Source organism: Gouania willdenowi, chromosome 21, assembly GCF_900634775.1.
Source record: "Gouania willdenowi chromosome 21, fGouWil2.1, whole genome shotgun sequence".
Taxonomy (NCBI): domain Eukaryota; kingdom Metazoa; phylum Chordata; class Actinopteri; order Blenniiformes; family Gobiesocidae; genus Gouania; species Gouania willdenowi.
Window position 1 is genome coordinate 38,068,115 of NC_041064.1, and position 18,417 is coordinate 38,086,531.

Sequence of the window (18,417 nt, forward strand, 5' to 3'; positions counted from 1 at the left end):
AGGATGGTTATCAGGATTCTGTAGAGCTTGATGATGTCATCATTTCAATCATGTGTGTTGGAAGAGGAAACATCTAGAACATGTGGATAGTGGCTGTAGAGGACCAGGATTGGCTCTAAGCTTTAAACACGTTTAACATTAGTAGAATTAAATCAGTTTTAATGCTGAGTCAATAGTTTTAATCTTTTTGCAGGTTTAAATCTGAGTTATTGAACTATTGACAGAATGATTATCATTAAAACATTGATCAGTATATGGATCAATGTTTAAAAAGTTGCTGATTGACAGAATAATAATAATAATGAGCTGAACAGAGGAGGAGTCTAACATGTTGGCTCTGATAGGCCCCGCCCACCACATCTTAATATGTTTACAAGTTAATTAAATCTATGTGTTCAGTCAGTCTTGATTTCTCGTTAAACATTCATTAATTCATTAATTCCTGTTCACTTATTTTAAGAAGCCCCAGTCTGTCAGTCTGCCCCAGGGCAGCTGTGGCTACAATAGTAGCTTACCACCACTGTCTGGAGTGAAGGAATTATTCAATATAAGTGTCCAAAAAGGTGCTATATAAATCAAATTTATTATTATTAGCATAGATAAAGTAAACATATATGATGCTAGGTTAATGCTGGGCTAACACACACACACACACACGCACACGCGCACACACACGCACACAGGTACATCTTAATGTATTAGAATAGTATTGAAAAGTGCTTTTATTTCACAGATTTAATTCAAATGAAGAGACCTGAGATATATAATTTAAAATCCTGATGATTTTAAATTGTGTGTGTGTGTGTGTGTGTGCGTGTGTGTGTGTGTGTGTGCGTGTGTGTGTGTGTGTGTGTGTGTGTGTGTGTGTGTGTGTGTCATTGAATGACAGCAGAACAACATTCATCACATAGTCAACAATACAGGTTTGTTATTCTTCATTAATCTAGCATAAGGATTAATTTAGCATAAAGGTTAGCTTAGCATAGGGGTAAACTTAGCATGGAGTTAACGTAGCATAGAAATAAACTTAGCATAAAGGTTAGCTTAGCATAGGGGTAAACTTAGCATGGAGTTAACGTAGCATAGAAATAAACTTAGCATAAAGGTTTGCTTAGCATAGGGGTAATCTTAGCATGGAGTTAACTTGGCATAGAAATAAACTTAGCATAAAGGTTAGCTTAGCATAGGGGTAATCTTAGCATGGAGTTAACTTGGCATAGAAATAAACTTAGCATAAAGGTTAGCTTAGCATAGGGCAAAACTTAGCATGGAGTTAACTTGGCATAGAAATAAACTTAGCATAAAGGTTAGCTTAGCATAGGGGTAAACTTAGCATAGAGTTAACTTGGCATAGAAATAAACTTAGCATAAAGGTTAGCTTAGCATAGGGCAAAACTTAGCATGGAGTTAACTTGGCATAGAAATAAACTTAGCATAAAGGTTAGCTTAGCATAGGGGTAAACTTAGCATGGAGTTAACTTAGCATAGAAATAAACTTAGCATAAAGGTTAGCTTAGCATAGGGATGAACTTAGCATAAGGGCTAACTTAACATAGGGCCAAACTTAGCAGGGAAAAATATGAACATGAATTATCAGCAGTAAATCCAAGTCCTGGAGGTTGTGATGTCAGGTTTCATCTGCTCGTCCAGCATACAGTGCATCTTTAATGTTTATCAATAATAATAATAATACATTTTAATTGTATTGACTTTATATCTGCAGATTTCAACTTAAAATCTTTTAAAAGCCATACAACTGTTGAGGAGAATCTCTGGTGTAGATCAGAAGCAGCAGTTTAACATCCTGTAAAAGATCAAGGTGTGTTGAGGTATTTTCAGACTCAGTGATGATGGTGATGATGAAGATGCTGGGAACAATGAGCATCTAATAAAGTTTACAGAGTTTAATCATTGTCAAAGCTCTGAGCTGTGGTGCAATCGCCTCATTATTCCAAACCTTCTTCTCTGTGTGTGCGTGTGTGTGTGTGTGTGTGTGTGTGTGTGCGTGCGTGCGTGCATGTGCTTGGTTAATTTTTGATGCTTGGAGAGAGGAGAACATAAGGAGGAACCGTGTAGGAGCTTCTCCCACTCATCACTCCACTCCGGTACCATGTCGTCCACCACCATGCTTCCCTCCAGCTGTGACCCCAGGGCCACGCGGTGCTCAGGTTCAGACTGTCTGGTTCCGCCCAGTGACTTCAACGCTATCCTGAGCCTGGTTCTGAGCACCGTGCTCACCGTCATGCTAGCCATGGTCATGTTCGCCATGGGCTGCACCGTGGACGCCTCCAAGCTGCTGGGCCACATCAGGAGGCCCTGGGGCATCATCATCGGCTTCCTGTGCCAGTTCGGCATCATGCCCTTCACGGCCTTCGCCCTGGCTCTGGCCTTCAACGTGCTGCCGGTGCAGGCTGTGGTCATCATCATCATGGGCTGCTGTCCTGGAGGCTCAGGATCCAACATCATCTGCTACTGGTTGGATGGAGACATGGACCTGAGGTAAGAACCATCTCCATTCTCCAATGTTCTAAACAGCTTCAGGGTTGTTCCATGACATTTAAACACATGTTCAGGACATCCCACGTACTTTAGTTTCAAAATAATCTGATATTTTTAACAAGTTCCATATTTATTTAATATTCACACTGTAAATGTTTAGTTTGATCTGATCAGTACTTTAGATATGGACATTAATGATATGGACATAAGTCCATCACATATAAAGGTAAATATGGTATAGTAATAAGCTCCACCTATAGAAGTAGATCTGCTATCCATCATATCTGGTGGACATGTCAGCTCCTCTAAATGTGTGTGTTTGGGTCTGGAACATGTTCAGTAAACTACTTAGCATATGTCTCAGCTCCCTGTAATGTGATCAGCTTAGAGCTATGAACATAGACTGTTCACATCACTAATGATTAGTCACAGATATACATTGGTTCTAGACTCACACACTCTGGAAATATGAACATATACTTTGCATAACTGCGTGTGGAAATGTAATAAAATGTGATGTGTTTTATTTTATAGTATAAAGGTTAGTCTTTATTGGGATATAAAACTATTTTTCTTTATGAGACTTTTTCATTTTATCACCTGTGAACTCTTTATTCTGTGTGAGTCGGTTGGACTGAGAGAATAGTGAATGGAGAGCGATAGTGAGTATTGAGTTAGCTAGTTAGCATAGCATAGGTCAGACATGTGTTAACATGAGGTGACATGTGACCAGATGTATTTAAATCCAATAATCAATAATGTTTTAGGATGTGTTGCTGTGCACAATGAGACAATGTGAAATCATTAAAAATCTATTTTAATGTTGTAGTTATGAATCAGAGCTGGTCCTAATATTCTGCAGTGGTCAGTGTTTAATAACATATTTAATGTTCCCATGTTTTTATAACGACTGTATTAATGTGTGTGTGTGTGTGTGTTTTCTTTGCTCTGCCAGCATCAGCATGACGGCCTGTTCCTCTATCCTGGCTCTGGGGATGATGCCTCTGTGTCTGCTCATCTACACCACGGTCTGGACCTCCAGTGGATCCATCCAGATCCCATACGACAGCATCGGTAGGTGGAGAAGGACTGCTTTAAGGTCCTTGGTGAGACCTGGTAAAGGTTTCCATCTGTTGGTTGGAGCGTTAGGACATCTCGTTCTTTGTCATTAGATTAGATCAGATAGACTTTATTAATCCATTGGGAAAATTAACTTTTTAGCAGCATTACAGAAAGAACAGAAAAGCAACAAACAGGGTTGAAATAATATATAAGTACAGAATATAGAGAATATACAAAAAGAAACCACAATATACAGAATTAAACAGTAAATAAACAATGTTGGTGCTACAGATGAAAACTACTGCTCCTCCTCTAACTGTCTATTCACAAAGCTACTTAAAGAGTCAACTATAGACATTAGATGGACGTTTCCTCCTAAAACTAACTGGTGTTAAATGTTGACCTAGTCCCTAAATACTAACGTCACTTTACAAACAAGTGTCTGATTAATATAATTGTAATGTAATGTAAAGCATTGACTGTATCCAAGCAATAAGTAACAGATTTCAGTCCCTGCTGATTTTTACTTCTAAATGTTATTGATTTTGTGACCAATTTGTATTTAATTTGTGGAAATTATGTAAAATAATTTGAGGGAAATTGAGTTCTTTGAACAATTTGAGATTTTTAATGAGTGGAGCCATGTGATAAAATCATTGGGAGAATTGCCATCTTCAAATATTGTGAAGTTTCATTGAGTTTGTGTATTTAGAGGAGCTGAGATATCTACAACTGAATTATTTGGTAATTTACACAATGATTTATGTTTTTTCAGTTTTTTACCTTCTCCTGCGGGCCGAACTGGATGTTCTAATGGGCCATATTTGGCCCCCGGTCTTCAGTTTGACACATGTGCTTTAGAGCATCCAATGTGTGAATTCATGAATTATTGTGAAAGTTGCCAAAATATTCAGTTGGAGATATTTCAAATTCACAAATTCAATGACACTCAACAATATTTTCCCACGCTTAAATCACATATATTTATATATAGTAAGAAATCGAAATTTTTCAAAAAAAATCTTGCAATTTTTCACGAATCCACTTAGTTGCACAAACAGTTCTTACAGGGACTGATATCTAGAGCACTGGTTCTCAACTGGTCTCACCCTGGGACCCACATTTTGCCAAGTACATTATATCACAACCCCACTTTTTTTTTTTTTTTAATTCAACCAACAAAATTTTGTTTTTCAAAAAAAGCTGTTGAAAACACACATATATAACCTTTTTTTAAACATAAATCTATATATTTTCCTGTGCAACATGCATTTCACAGCATGCCTGTTAAAAAAATGTATTTAACAGTAAAATACAAGTCCAACATGAGAGACATTAAGCATTTATTTATTTTTGACCAGCTGTCCGCGACCCACCCAGTACAGGGCCGCGACCCACTTTTGGGTCCCGACCCACCAGTTGAGAAACACCGCTCTAGAGCACAATAATGTTAAAATTACTCTTTTTTTTCTCGCACCTGAAATCTGTGACCTATTGAGATCAAACTGGGCGTTATTTGGCCCCTGAACTAAAATGAGTTGAAGCCCTGCTCTAACTCATCTTCATATGGTTTTAAAGCAGTGTTTCTCAAACTGTGGTGTAGCCAGCACCAAATAAAGGCCCAAACTCTCTGATTGATTAACTTTTAATGATTCAAATCATTCAACAAACAATGAATGAGGTTCAGGAATCTACTGTAGTTTTTCTGAAGGAAGTCGTTGAGCGACTTAAAGAGTTGAACCTGATGCTAAATGCTAACTGTGCTAACTGCTATGCTAGGTATCACGCTAGCTGCCCTCCTCATCCCCATCGCTGCAGGAATATACATGAAGCGTCGATGGCCCCACCACGCTAAGAAGATCCTGAAGGTAGAGAACTCAACACTAACTGAATTATATACGTTTTCTTTCTTTCTTTGTTGGTGTTTCTTGTTTTCAGTTTGTAGAACGCATGTGAAACTCAAAGTCCAAGGGCCAAATCATCAGAGAGAACATGAATATTTGTGTAAATGACCAAATTATTAAGTTGTACATTTCTCAATATACTCTCAAAATACACAGATTTAATTACACTTCACAATATATACAGTTTTCATTTTGCTTTTATTACTTTATGACTACAGTCATTTTTTAATCGCAAATCGTGCAAAGAACTATTTTAGTTTATTTTATTTTTTGATCCTGCTATTGATCACAATCACACAAATTTATTTTAAATTACACAAAAAATGTTCATAAAATCAGAAGTTATGATCCTTCGTGGACTGATACCTGTCATGTATCACTTATTATTGTTGATGCCTGTACTGTATAAAGATCATTTACATGTGGAAATATTTAAATTACTCTTTTCCCACCACATAAACTACTCCATTTTATATTATAAAGAAATGATTTTCACAAGGTACAGGAATAAAGACCAGTGATTAAATATATTGTGTGTGTGTGTGTGTGTGTGTGTGTGTGTGTGTGTGTGTGTGTGTGTGTGTGTGTGTACAGGTGGGCTCCATTGGTGGTTTTTGTCTCATCGTCATCATCGCAGTGGTGGGAGGAGTCCTCTACCAGTCCTCCTGGACCATCGCCCCCTCCCTGTGGATCATTGGTACCATCTACCCCTTCATTGGCTTTGGCTTGGGTCTCCTCCTGGCCCGTTTTGTGGGTCAGCCCTGGCACAGGTACAGCATGGATCCTACTCTACATGATCACATGATCAAAGCACAATGACTCAAACTGATCAATCAATCAATCAATCATTATTGATTATAGATCAGATCAGAAGTGATGTCATGACCAGACTTTACAAATATTTACTAAAACTGTGATGAAGCTGTTATTAAGTAATACTCATGTAGCTCTTCATGTCTTAATTAGAATTATTTCCCCAGAAAACCTTAAAATGGGTAAATTTATCCCCTTTTTACCTATTTTTTTATTGTCCCATTTTTGCCCCTTTTCCACATTTCTGACACTTTTTTAAATTTTTGCTCCTTTTGCCAATAAATATATTTTTTCTTCCTTTTTTTGTCCATTTTTGCAAGTGGTTCATGACACTTTTATCTTATTTTTGCCCTTCTTTCACTTTTTTTTTTTTTTTTACAGTTTTCTTTCCAAATAAATACAACTTGTTTCCTTTTCATCTTATATTTTGCCTCTTTTTGTTCCATATTGTTTCCCTTTTTCACTATTGTTTACCATATTTAACCTATTTATATTACCTTTTGCCTTTACATACCACTTGTTTCCTCTTTATTTGCTCATTTTTTTCCACTTATGAAGGATTTTTGCCAATTTCAGTCACATTTCTCACAAAGTATTTGCCACTTTTGGACCATTTTTGTCACTTTTTACTCATTTTTGCTACTTTCTGAAAATTTGTTCACTCTTCCTAATTTTTACTGCTTTTCATTAATTTTTTTAATGCATTTTGACTATTTTTCTTCTGTTTTAAAGCTGAACATTCTTCCAAATCTGATTGATTTCTTCTCTGTCTAACCAGGTGTCGGACCATTGCGTTAGAAACTGGTTTCCAGAACTCCCAGCTGTGCAGCACCATAGTGCAGCTGTCGTTCAGCCCAGAAGAGCTGGAGGTGATGTTTGCGTTCCCTCTGATCTACAGCATCTTCCAGCTGGTGGTGGCGATCATGTTTGTTGGAGGTAAGGGTCCAGTAGATGTTAAGACCCAGAGTCATCCACCCACTGCTGTTCCTCTCCCACAGCTTACCAGATCTACAAAAGGCACTGTGTAGGAAAGCTGGGGCGCACAGACAGTGAAGCTCCGTCTATGGACGACGACGGCCCCGAGCCGACCAAACACAAAGAATACGCCCTGGAGAACGTCGCCTTCGACAGCAAAGAGAGCTGCGTGGACGTGAAGAGCAGCGATAAGAACACTCACATGTAACAGCTTGGCGTGAACACACACTGCCCTCTGCAGGATGGACGTGTCCCCACATGCTCCTCAAACCGAGGTTCTGAGCCTTCGATAGGAGACTGATGATACAGATTTACTCTGTTAATTTATTCATTCAGGTCTAAATATTTATCTTTAACCACTATTCAATGATGCATTCAGGAACATCCACTGCTGTGGGTGTGTGTGAGCACAGCTGGAACGTACGTTCACGGTTAAAGCAGGTTAGGGTTATCCATGGTTAGCTATGGTTAGCTATGGTTAGCAATAGTTAGCTATGGTTAGCTATAGTTAGCTATGGTTAGCTAGGGTAAGCTATGGTTAGCTAGGGTAAGCTATAGTTAGCTATGGTTAGCTAAGATTAGCAATGTTTAGTGATTGTTAGTTAGGGTTAGCTATGTTTAGCTATGGTTAGTTATGGTTAACTAAGTTTAGCTATGGTTAGCTAAGGTTAGCTTCACTAACACTAGCTTAATAAGGCTCAGCTCACACATCAGTGTGCAGGTCCAGCTGTTTGAAGTCCAGATGTGATCTCATAATGCTGCTTTGGGTCGTTTCCTTTTGTACTGGTTGTAAAATAAATAATAATGTGTGTTTATACCTGAACTCTGTGAAGTCACTGATTCTTTTTAATCTTGACTGGAAAAATGTTTGTGTTTGGAAAATACTTTGTGTTTTTGTGTTATTTTCTATTTGTATCTTCATCTGTTTTTTCACCATAAAGACTTTACCGTCACTAACACTGAAAACAATAAACTAATATCCATGTGTCTGCTTTGTGATGTTTCATGATGTTGCATCGTGCAGTAGCTTACCACCACTATGTGTGGAGTGGTGAATAATGCAGTGTAAAGAGCTTTAAGGTCCTGTACTATGAAAATGGATTTCCTCTTATCGCGCTAACTTCCATAATTGAATCAGTGAATGCTGGACTACGAAGCTGGATAACGACTTATGGAGCTAAATCACCATGGTAACTTAGTTAATATCACCATGGTAACTTAGGCTGAACGACCAACCCAGTCGGGACCAGATTTTGTTCTGGCTAGGATCTTAACGAGAACTAAAGTCCCGCCTCCTGACCAATCAGATCTCTTATAAAACGAGTGAACACGTCTCTGTGTGGATGTGACGCTGATATTTATTTATTTACCATCACATCCTATAGGAAACACAGAGATTAATATCTACATTAATCAGCTGATAAAACCTGTGCGTTAGACACTTTCAGATACATTAATTCATTAATTCATGTATTGTGTGGTGACACTGAGAGCCTCAGTCCTGTAGATAATATAAATATAAATATATTCCACCTAATGATGTAGATCTGTATGATCTGTTTATATTCTTATTAATTTAATCATTAACATTCATCAATTCCTGCATTAATTACTTTTTGTTTTTGGTCTGAATTATGGATTTTATTTCTTCATATTTTTAAAGAATTATTCCTCAATTGTGATGTAAGTTTCTCTCCAGTTCTTCAGTGATTGTGATTGGTCTAACGCTGCTAACTCCGCCCCCTGTCACCAGAGCGCGCACGTAGCCAAGCTGAAATTACCTGGTTAACTTAGTGTGTTGATATCTAGATTCATAGGACAGCTTCTGTCTGAATGTTTGGTTTGGTATAATTATCTAGCTTCGTAGTACAGAGCATAGTACTATTAAAAGTGCTGTATAAAATCCAATGCTTTATTTTTTTTTTTAAACATGCTACAAACGCTAACTTCCTGTTTGTAATTGAACTCCTGCTTTGCATCATTAATGACGATAGCTAAGGTGAAATACATGATCAATTACTAATGTTCTTCCTGGATCTTTAAATTAACGGCTTTGAGATCAGATGACAAGAGTAATACTTCAGTGTAGTTTATATGAATGATTAATATTAATATTAGCTCAAAGGATGCCACTTCTTTTGACAGGAGAAATATGTCTATGTTTTTAGACTAAACCCATTCATTTGAAACCAGGGAAATAGATTCATACAGCAACATCTACACCTTAATACACAGTTTTAATAAAGAGGAATCAAAGATTACTTTAAACCTTTTATTTAAAAATGCAACAATTGTCCAAAATATCAATTCAAATGGGATAATTAAATCATGATAAAATACATTTCTAGTCTAATAAGAACAAGGTTTATTCGTAATAAGAGAAAAGGCAATTCTAAAGAAAGTTAGTCTACTAAATATGGTATAAAGAGGTAACTATGCTATTTGAAAAAAATATCATTAAATCAAAGAATAAAATCTTAAAGCGAGCTCATAAAACAACGAGGGAAATACAGACATATATGACATGGTGGATGTGTGAAACTGATAGGATGGGGTTTTATTTTGGAGGGCAGGCAGGAACTCTTGACCTCCCTCCCAGCAGCTTTCTCCTGCTGGTCACCAGCTCCTGGTGATCAATCACCAACCAATGACCGATCACATCGGTCATTGGTTGGTGATTGATCACTAGGACGTAAAGAAATATTGCTTAAGAAATTGGTTGAGTTTTAATAGTGAAATATTCTTATTAAACATCATGTTCTTCTTTTCATTATAAGTTAACAGTAAATACTTTAAAACTAACATTGTGAAGTTTTCTGGTATTTAAAGCACTTTTTAATTGATGAAACATTTAAAATAGTATTGTGTTTATATAGAATTACCTGAAAAGAGAACCATATGACAGACAATATTTATAATTTCTACAGGAACCATTCCAATGTTTTTTTTTTTTGTGATTTTTCAAACATAGTAACAGTTTCTTTGTTTTGTGGGACCTCTGGTTCGTGTTTTGGAGGTGAAAGGTCACCACAGGGTGTCGTATGGAATCACAGGAGTGCCAAAATTAAAAGGAAATGCATGTGGAAAAATAAAGCGAATCAATAATACAAATTTGTAAATAAAAAGAGAATCAATCATAAAAAAATATGGAAATTTAAAGAGAATTAATAATGACAAAATATACAAATGTAGTATATTCTTTTTCATTTGTGTTTTGACTTTGTTTTTAATTCATGACTCAAGCAGTCGGTAAAAGCAATGTCAAAGTAAAGACTAGTCAGCCTGGACAGAAAGACCCGCCCACAGCTCTTGCTGTGGGCGGGTCTTTCTGTCCAGGCTGACTAGTCGATACCTGTTCACATGATTTCTGCTTACAGTCGCTATGTATTAACAGGCTCAGGGAGTAACAGGTTACAAGTAACACTGTTACATAATCAGTATACAAAAAACATGTAACTGTAATCTGTGACAGTATATTAAACATTTAATCAGATTGGTTTTTTTTGTTTGTATAAAACTGGAATTATTTCAGGGGATTATATTTTAAAATCAAGCAGAATATGCATCAGTGCATCAACACACAGTGTGCACACACGCATTTAGACACTTAACGACAGTTCACCACAACAAAAGAACACGTAAAACTAACTGTAATAATGTGATGACGTGAACAGCACGGTCACCGTACGCTGGATTTAATAATCTGATCACTGAAGAGTTTTCTAAGCAGAGTTGATGGATCAGTACGTGTGTTTTATGTTTCTGTCACGTCATCACTGTAGTACCGTGGGAACCCTACACAACAATCTGAAGCACAGTACGTATGGTGTTATATTTGTGCCACAACTCTGCTGTCAGTGCACGTCTGAACTTTATCACTACTGTAAATGATCCACGTTATAAAGATTATCTCTTGATTGGATTAAAATTACACCAGCGTGTAAAAGACATGTACACAGAGCTGTGTACACTGTGTACACTAATTAGAACACTTTGTGTTCTAATTAGATAACATATTTAATGTGACTCTCGGTCAGTTATAGGTCTGTACAATATTATTTAATGTATGAGTGGGGTCAGGTTAAACTTTTAATTATCTTATTTTATATTGTGCATTGTTGGAATGTCCGTGCTAAATCAATATTTTAATATTTTGAATTGATTTATTCTTTTAAGCATTAATATTAATGTATACAATTGAAATGTTTTAATTTGAGTGATTAGTACAAATTCAGAGCCATAAATGCAATGTGCGAATAATCATTTGGGTAACACTATTAACCATGAATTAGGTGCTTATTAGCATTAGTAACATACTGGCTCTTACTTAGTAATTATTAAGTACTTATTAATGCCTTATTATAAGTTAAGATTGTAATTCATATACAATAACTTCCTTACTTAATACTAATAAGTAATAATTCTGAGGTCATTGAGGGAAAACTCTTAGTTAATGGTTTACTAGTTGTATATTAAGGCCATTCAGAATAAGGCATTAATAAATAATAAAAATAAATAATACTTAATCACTAATTAAGAGTCAATATGAGTGTTACCATAATTTGAATAACAATTTCTTTTGATGTTTCAGCCAAAAAAATAAAGTGGGTGCATCCCTAATGGAAACTCCTGCATCATATTTCATTTCACTCATACATTAAATAATTTATCTAATTAAAACACAAAGTGCATTGAAGTTATTAATGAAATTCAGCTTCTTGGTTTTATTTATGATCCAAACATCTAACACTCACACAGCTCTGTGTACATGTCTTTTACTGCTGGTGTCATTTTAATCCAATCAAGAGATAATCTTTATAACGTGGATCATTTACAGTCGTGATAAAGTTCAGACGTGCATTGACAGAGTTGTGGTTGACAAAGACAAAACAGAAAAAATAATGACAAAATGGAAAAAGAATAAACTACATTTGTATATTTTTTCATTATCGATTCTCTTTATATTTCCACATTTTTATTATTGATTCTCTTTATATTTCCACATTTTTATTATTGATTCTCTTTATATTTCCACATTTTTATTATTGATTCTCTTTATATTTCCACATTTTTATTATCGATTCTCTTTATATTTCCACATTTTTATTATTGATTCTCTTTATATTTCCACATTTTTATTATTGATTCTCTTTATATTTCCACATTTTTATTATTGATTCTCTTTATATTTCCACATTTTTATTATTGATTCTCTTTATATTTCCACATTTTTATTATTGATTCTCTTTATATTTCCACATTTTTATTATTGATTCTCTTTATATTTCTACATTTTTATTATTGATTCTCTTTATATTTCCACATTTTTATTATTGATTCTCTTTATATTTCCACATTTTTATTATTGATTCTCTTTATATTTCCACATGCATTTCCTTTTCATTTTGGCTCTAACTTGTAAACATTGGTCGACAGTTTCCTTTTGATCATAAGGTAAAGAGAGATGATACAGTAACTCTGCTTGGGTTCTACTGTTTTTGTGTTTTGCTCAGACAGGAAGTGGGGGAAGGTGTTTCTGGGGACACGTTCACATGTCACAGTGGGAGACAGACGTCTGGTGATGGTGACACTATTGGTTCTCTACACGAGTTACTGTCACAAGTACAGTTTTAGCAGACACGTGCTTCATGGGATGATGTTTGTAATGTAGCTCATGCTAAAAAAAACATATGTGAGTTTTTTATGTTGCTTTTGACTAGATTTACAGCAATATTTGAAGTTTTTTTTCTTGTGAAAATATGTCATTTTTAAATCTAAATATCACTGGTGGAATATTAAACACATTTAGTATCATTAAGTATCAAAACTAAAAAGGTAATTGATGCAGACGAACACCACCAAGATATTTTTAACACTTAGATTTATATTTAACATTTCCAGTATATTTCCAGTAGGTGAAACATTTAGGTTTAACATTTAAATTTATATTTATCATAGGCATACGTGAAAAGTGAATATCACAACGTGTGTCAGACCTGAGACGTACATTAAACAGGACAGAAATAAAATAAACATCTTTCAATCATATGAAGAATTTTTACATTAAAGCAGATGTTGAATATTTTTATGAACCAGATGAAGAATTGTTATAGTCGTAGCATTCCTCACTTTAGTTTAGGGACATAATATAATATAAACTCTCTGAGATGTATATTTAAATGTTTTTGGAGCAACTATAATTATTTTATATAAAGTTTAGTAAATCTTTTATTTGAACAGTATAAACCATGGTACACCCTCTAAGTGTAGATGATTCCATAAAATCCTCATCAGTTACAGTTACATGTTGATGATCTACAGCCTATTTAAACAGATCTCTATAGCAAAGCATGTTTTCATTGTTTTCATTCATATTTTATAGTTGAATATTTTTTTTTTCAATTTAAGGTGATTTAGGTTTTAAAAGGTGCCTGAGAAATAAAATGTATTATTATTATTATTATTATTATTATTATTATTATTATTATTATTATTATTATTATTATTATTATTAATAAACTAAGACTGAGGTTATGGTTATTACATTTACTGATTTGACTTGATTGTATATGTAGTAACATTTCTATAACTTTAGAGATACGATTATGAACAAAAGTCATAAATCCTCCTGTGATATGGATCAATAATACTGATCATGGCACCAGGATCATTCACATTTTAAAGCAGTGGTTCACAACCTTTTTTGGGTCGTGACAGTTATTTTCACGGCTTGGAACAAATGTCATTAATAACCATACAATAAGATCTGTTCATTTTTGGATTTGAAAATATGGTAAATGTTCTGGCGCTCGCTACGAGAGTCTAAGTGTCATTGGCATTAAAGGAACGGGCGGGTTGTCAGAATATCTGAAGTTTCTGAGAAATCATTGTTTATATGATTCTTTTGAAATGCATAAAAATCCCTAACTATTCTTTTACTGTGGTCTACTGCTGGTGGTCATTCATATGATCATATACTGTATGATGAATTCATGTTGGGTGTGGGATACATACAGTATGTATGTGTATATACGTCTATATGCATATGTGTGTTTCCATAAAATGAAAAGTCCGTCCTTAAGACTGCTCTACTGTACAGTGTCTTGAGATACCATTGGTTATGATTTGGCACTATACAAATAAAAGATTGATTGATTGATTGATTGATTGATTGATTGATTGATTGATTGATATACATTTGACTGTCAATCAAAGTGAATGTGAGTTTTGTCTCTTACCTGACCCATTGACATATATCAATAGGAACATTGTTATGTTTCGCTATGCGCATGCAGAAAAGTAGAGGCGTGGCTTCTGGTAGATTGGCGGAGGAAGTGGAGCTGTTTAGGGCGGGGCATCAAGACGTTTCTCAGAAACTCCGGATATCAGCTTTAAATCATATTAGTAGACAGATTTTAGTCTACCTGTAATACTAGTAAAGCCAAATGATTGATTAGTAGAACTAGTAGATCAAATGAAAATAAATAATAAATAACTTAGAATTCATCTCCCTGATTTGTTGTAAAGTTTGTTTTTTCTCACCTCCTAATTAGCATATAAGGCTTAATATTAGTGACACTTTTGACTTCACTAGCAATGTTGGAAGTAACACGTTACAAAAGTAGCACAATTACAGTAATGTATTACTTTTTGCTGTAACGCAGTAATGTAACGCATTACTAATAACATTCGGTAATATTATACCCATAACAAATCTCAGTAAAGCACGTTACAGCACATTTTAACCTGAGATGTGAAAAACAGCAGCAGTAACTTGGAGAAACACCTGGACAGGTGCTACGCTAACACATGAGCTACCAGACCTTCAGCAAAGCTAAGGTCAGAACATTGCTGGTATTTTCTACAGTGAATGGAACAAAAGGAAGGATTGACTTTGTGGATGCTCCTCACTGAGGATGTTCTGAGTTGTTGTTGTTGTCTTTTTCTCCATGTTTCTGTGTTTCCAACACAAACAACAGATGTGCTGCCGTGTCATGAGATATATGTTGTTGGAGAGTATGGAGGCTATATTAAATAATTGTTTATGTTTCTTTAATGGTGTTTATGATGTTGATTTTGTTAAATTAACACTTGCCATCAGGCTTTATTTTTTATCAGCTGTAGAACAACTTTACAGAGTTTTAATAGCACTAGAATACATTCTGTTGTGTTCAAACTCTGGTTAAAGTCCTCACATGTCTGTACCTGCTGTCAGGTCATGTGACTGTGAGCTCATAAACATGCTGAGTCATGAGTTCTTCTTCTTCTGCTCCAGGGACTCCTCCTCAGGAGGAAGGAGGGCTTCAACGCTGCCTTCATAGACCGCAGGAATCCCCACTACCTTCACTAGAAGCTTCTTCACCCACCCTCACACCAGGGTTGGGATCAATTATAATTGTAATTGATGATTAATTACTAATTGCTATAATTAAGTTGTAATTGGTTTTAGATAATTGAATTTGTAATTGTAATTGCCATGAAAATTAAATAAAAATTGTCACATATAATTTAACGCTAAACTGGTGAACCACGTTACAGTTCTATGTACAGTTCTACACATATGTAATTAATAATTATTTAAATATGTTTCATAACAAGCTTTTCCCTATTTTTACCATTTTAAAATATAAATATACTGTAAATCTATGGGTATACTGACACAAAAAAGGCTCAGATGTCCACACCATAAATATTAAAACTATATTTTAATTAATTAGGAAGTCTAACAACCCAACACAGCATAACGTGGATGGCTGTTCATCATAGGAATGGGATCCACACAAGGTTCCTGCTGCTTAACAGAAGGTTTTCCTTGCCGCCATGATGAATTCATGTTGGGTGTGGGATACATATATATGTGTATATACGTATATATGCATATGTGTGTATCCATAAAATGAAGAGTCCGTCCTTAAGACTGCTCTACTGTAAAGTGCCTTGAGATACCATTGGTTATGATTTGGCGCTATACAAATAAAGATTGATTGATTGATTGATAACAAGGTAATCAATAGATTGGAAATAAATTAGATGATAGATATTTGTTTTTAGTGTATTTTACAGCTGATTTAAGACCTGTTAGCATTAGAGATGCTAACACAAGAGGAAGGTTAACTTTTATTAGGTTATTTATTTCATGCTCACTAATTGTGATTAATTGTAATTGAACTTTAGTAATTGAGAATGTAATTGTAATTGACTTTCTGAGGATACAAAATTATTGTAATTTAATTGTAATTGAAAAAATCTGGTCACTGTAATCATAATACACACACACACACACACACACACACACACACACAGCACCGCTCTGCAAACATAACAAACATTAACCAGGGTCAAAGTCAAGGTCCGGGGGCCAAATCCGGCCCTTTAGGACATCAAAAAGTAAAGTAAAAATGATTTTGTAAATGACTATATCTAATTCAGTTGTAAATATCTCAGCTCCTCCAAACACACAAATTTAATTTAAATCCACAAAATTTGCAGAGCTCAGTTTTCCAGTTTTTATATCACATGACGGCAGTTATTTTTAATCTCAAATTGTTTAAAGAATTCCAATTTTTTTTTAATCTGGGAAATTTTCCTCAAATTATTTTATGTAATTTCCCCAAATTCCCAAAATGAGGGAAATTAAAGTAAAGAAGCTGCAGGGAGTGATACTTTATCATTTATATATGATTTATACGTGGAATTATATTTCAGTTTTTGTGTTGTTTCTGTGATAGAATAACTTCTACACAAAAACACACAAGTCACCTCAAGAATCAAATATGTATTAAAAATTATAATAATCAACTCTAAATCAGCTCTGCAATGGACTGGCGCCCTGTCCAGGGTGTACCCCCGCCCAGCGCCCAATGAGAGCCAGAGATTGATACCAGCAGACCCCCACGACCCTGACAAACAGGAATAAATGGGTCTGAAAATGGATGGATGGATGGATGGATGGATGGATGGATGGATGGATGGATGGGCTCTAAGTCAGTATTAATAATGATTAACAGCAGAGGGCGCTGTGTTCAATGTCCCAATATGTGTGAATGGGAAAAATAAATGCATTTCAATTTGCCAATTAATCAATAACCATTAAACTTGCTAAACACTCTATAGTATTTTATTCACTGGGAGACACTGCTCAGTGAAATCAGACTAAATTTAATTTAAAAAAAATCTACTGCACCTTTTTACAAACGTAATTATAGTGATTAACAAAAAGTAGAATAATGATAAAATAAAAAGCTTTAGAGATTAATGCACACAAATGTCATTTATTAAATTCATTAAAAAGATGACAATCTGTCAAAGAGTCAGAGATATAAAAAAAAAACAGAAAAAGCAGAAAAGTATAAAACATCAAAATTAGCATAAAAACAGTAAAAGTTACAAACAATAACATTTTTAACATAAATAATTCAAATAATATAGATTTTTAAAAAATAAGCTGCATAAAAATTATAAAACAAAAAATATGTTAATAAGATATTATATGTTGATAATATAATACATGAAAAAACAGTAGTTAGGATGCTATAAATTTTCAAAAATAAAACTGTTTTTATTTATTGCTATATATATATATCATTGGAAAAATGAACAAAAAACATTTCAATATTCCCTTTTTTCGTCTGTATAACTTTTTTTTTTTTTTTGGTTTTTTTGTTTTTAGTTTTTTTTTGTTTTTGTGTTTTTTTTAGAAACTATACTGTGTTTGCATTTGTGATGATTATTTTTATTGTAAAATCAAACCTTATATGAGACATCGGCACCTCCTGGCCTGGGGGCCACATGTGGCCCTCAATCCAAAAACCCAAAACAGCAAAAATAACTCCAAAAAACGTAGAAAACTACAGAAAAATATGCAAAAAGGAAAACACAAGAAAACACACAAGATGACTACAAATGAATTAATGAAAAATATACAAAATAACTACAAAAAAATTACTCCAAAAACACACAAAACAACAGTAAAAATATATTAAACAACGTCATAAATAGATAAAAATGACAGAAAAACACAACAAACAACAACAACACATGAGAGACAAACACACAAAACAACAGTAGAGAGACTCACAGCCGTAATATTATATAATATATTATAAATAATGTCATTAATGGTGATATTTTGGCCCTTGGATCTTAAAAGTCACACTGTTGTGGC

General features: G+C 34.6%; 1 protein-coding gene across 1 annotated transcript; it reads left to right on the forward strand.

Annotated features, from left to right (window-relative positions):
- The first annotated feature begins 2,040 nt into the window (after positions 1-2,040).
- Positions 2,041-8,219, forward strand: slc10a2 (solute carrier family 10 member 2). The gene is made up of 6 exons (XM_028435165.1): positions 2,041-2,499; positions 3,455-3,573; positions 5,341-5,429; positions 6,060-6,235; positions 7,057-7,214; positions 7,277-8,219. Exons 1-6 carry the CDS (start codon positions 2,111-2,113, stop codon positions 7,459-7,461), a joined length of 1,116 nt encoding a protein of 371 aa, XP_028290966.1. The 5' UTR covers positions 2,041-2,110; the 3' UTR covers positions 7,462-8,219.
- Positions 8,220-18,417: the final 10,198 nt, after the last annotated feature.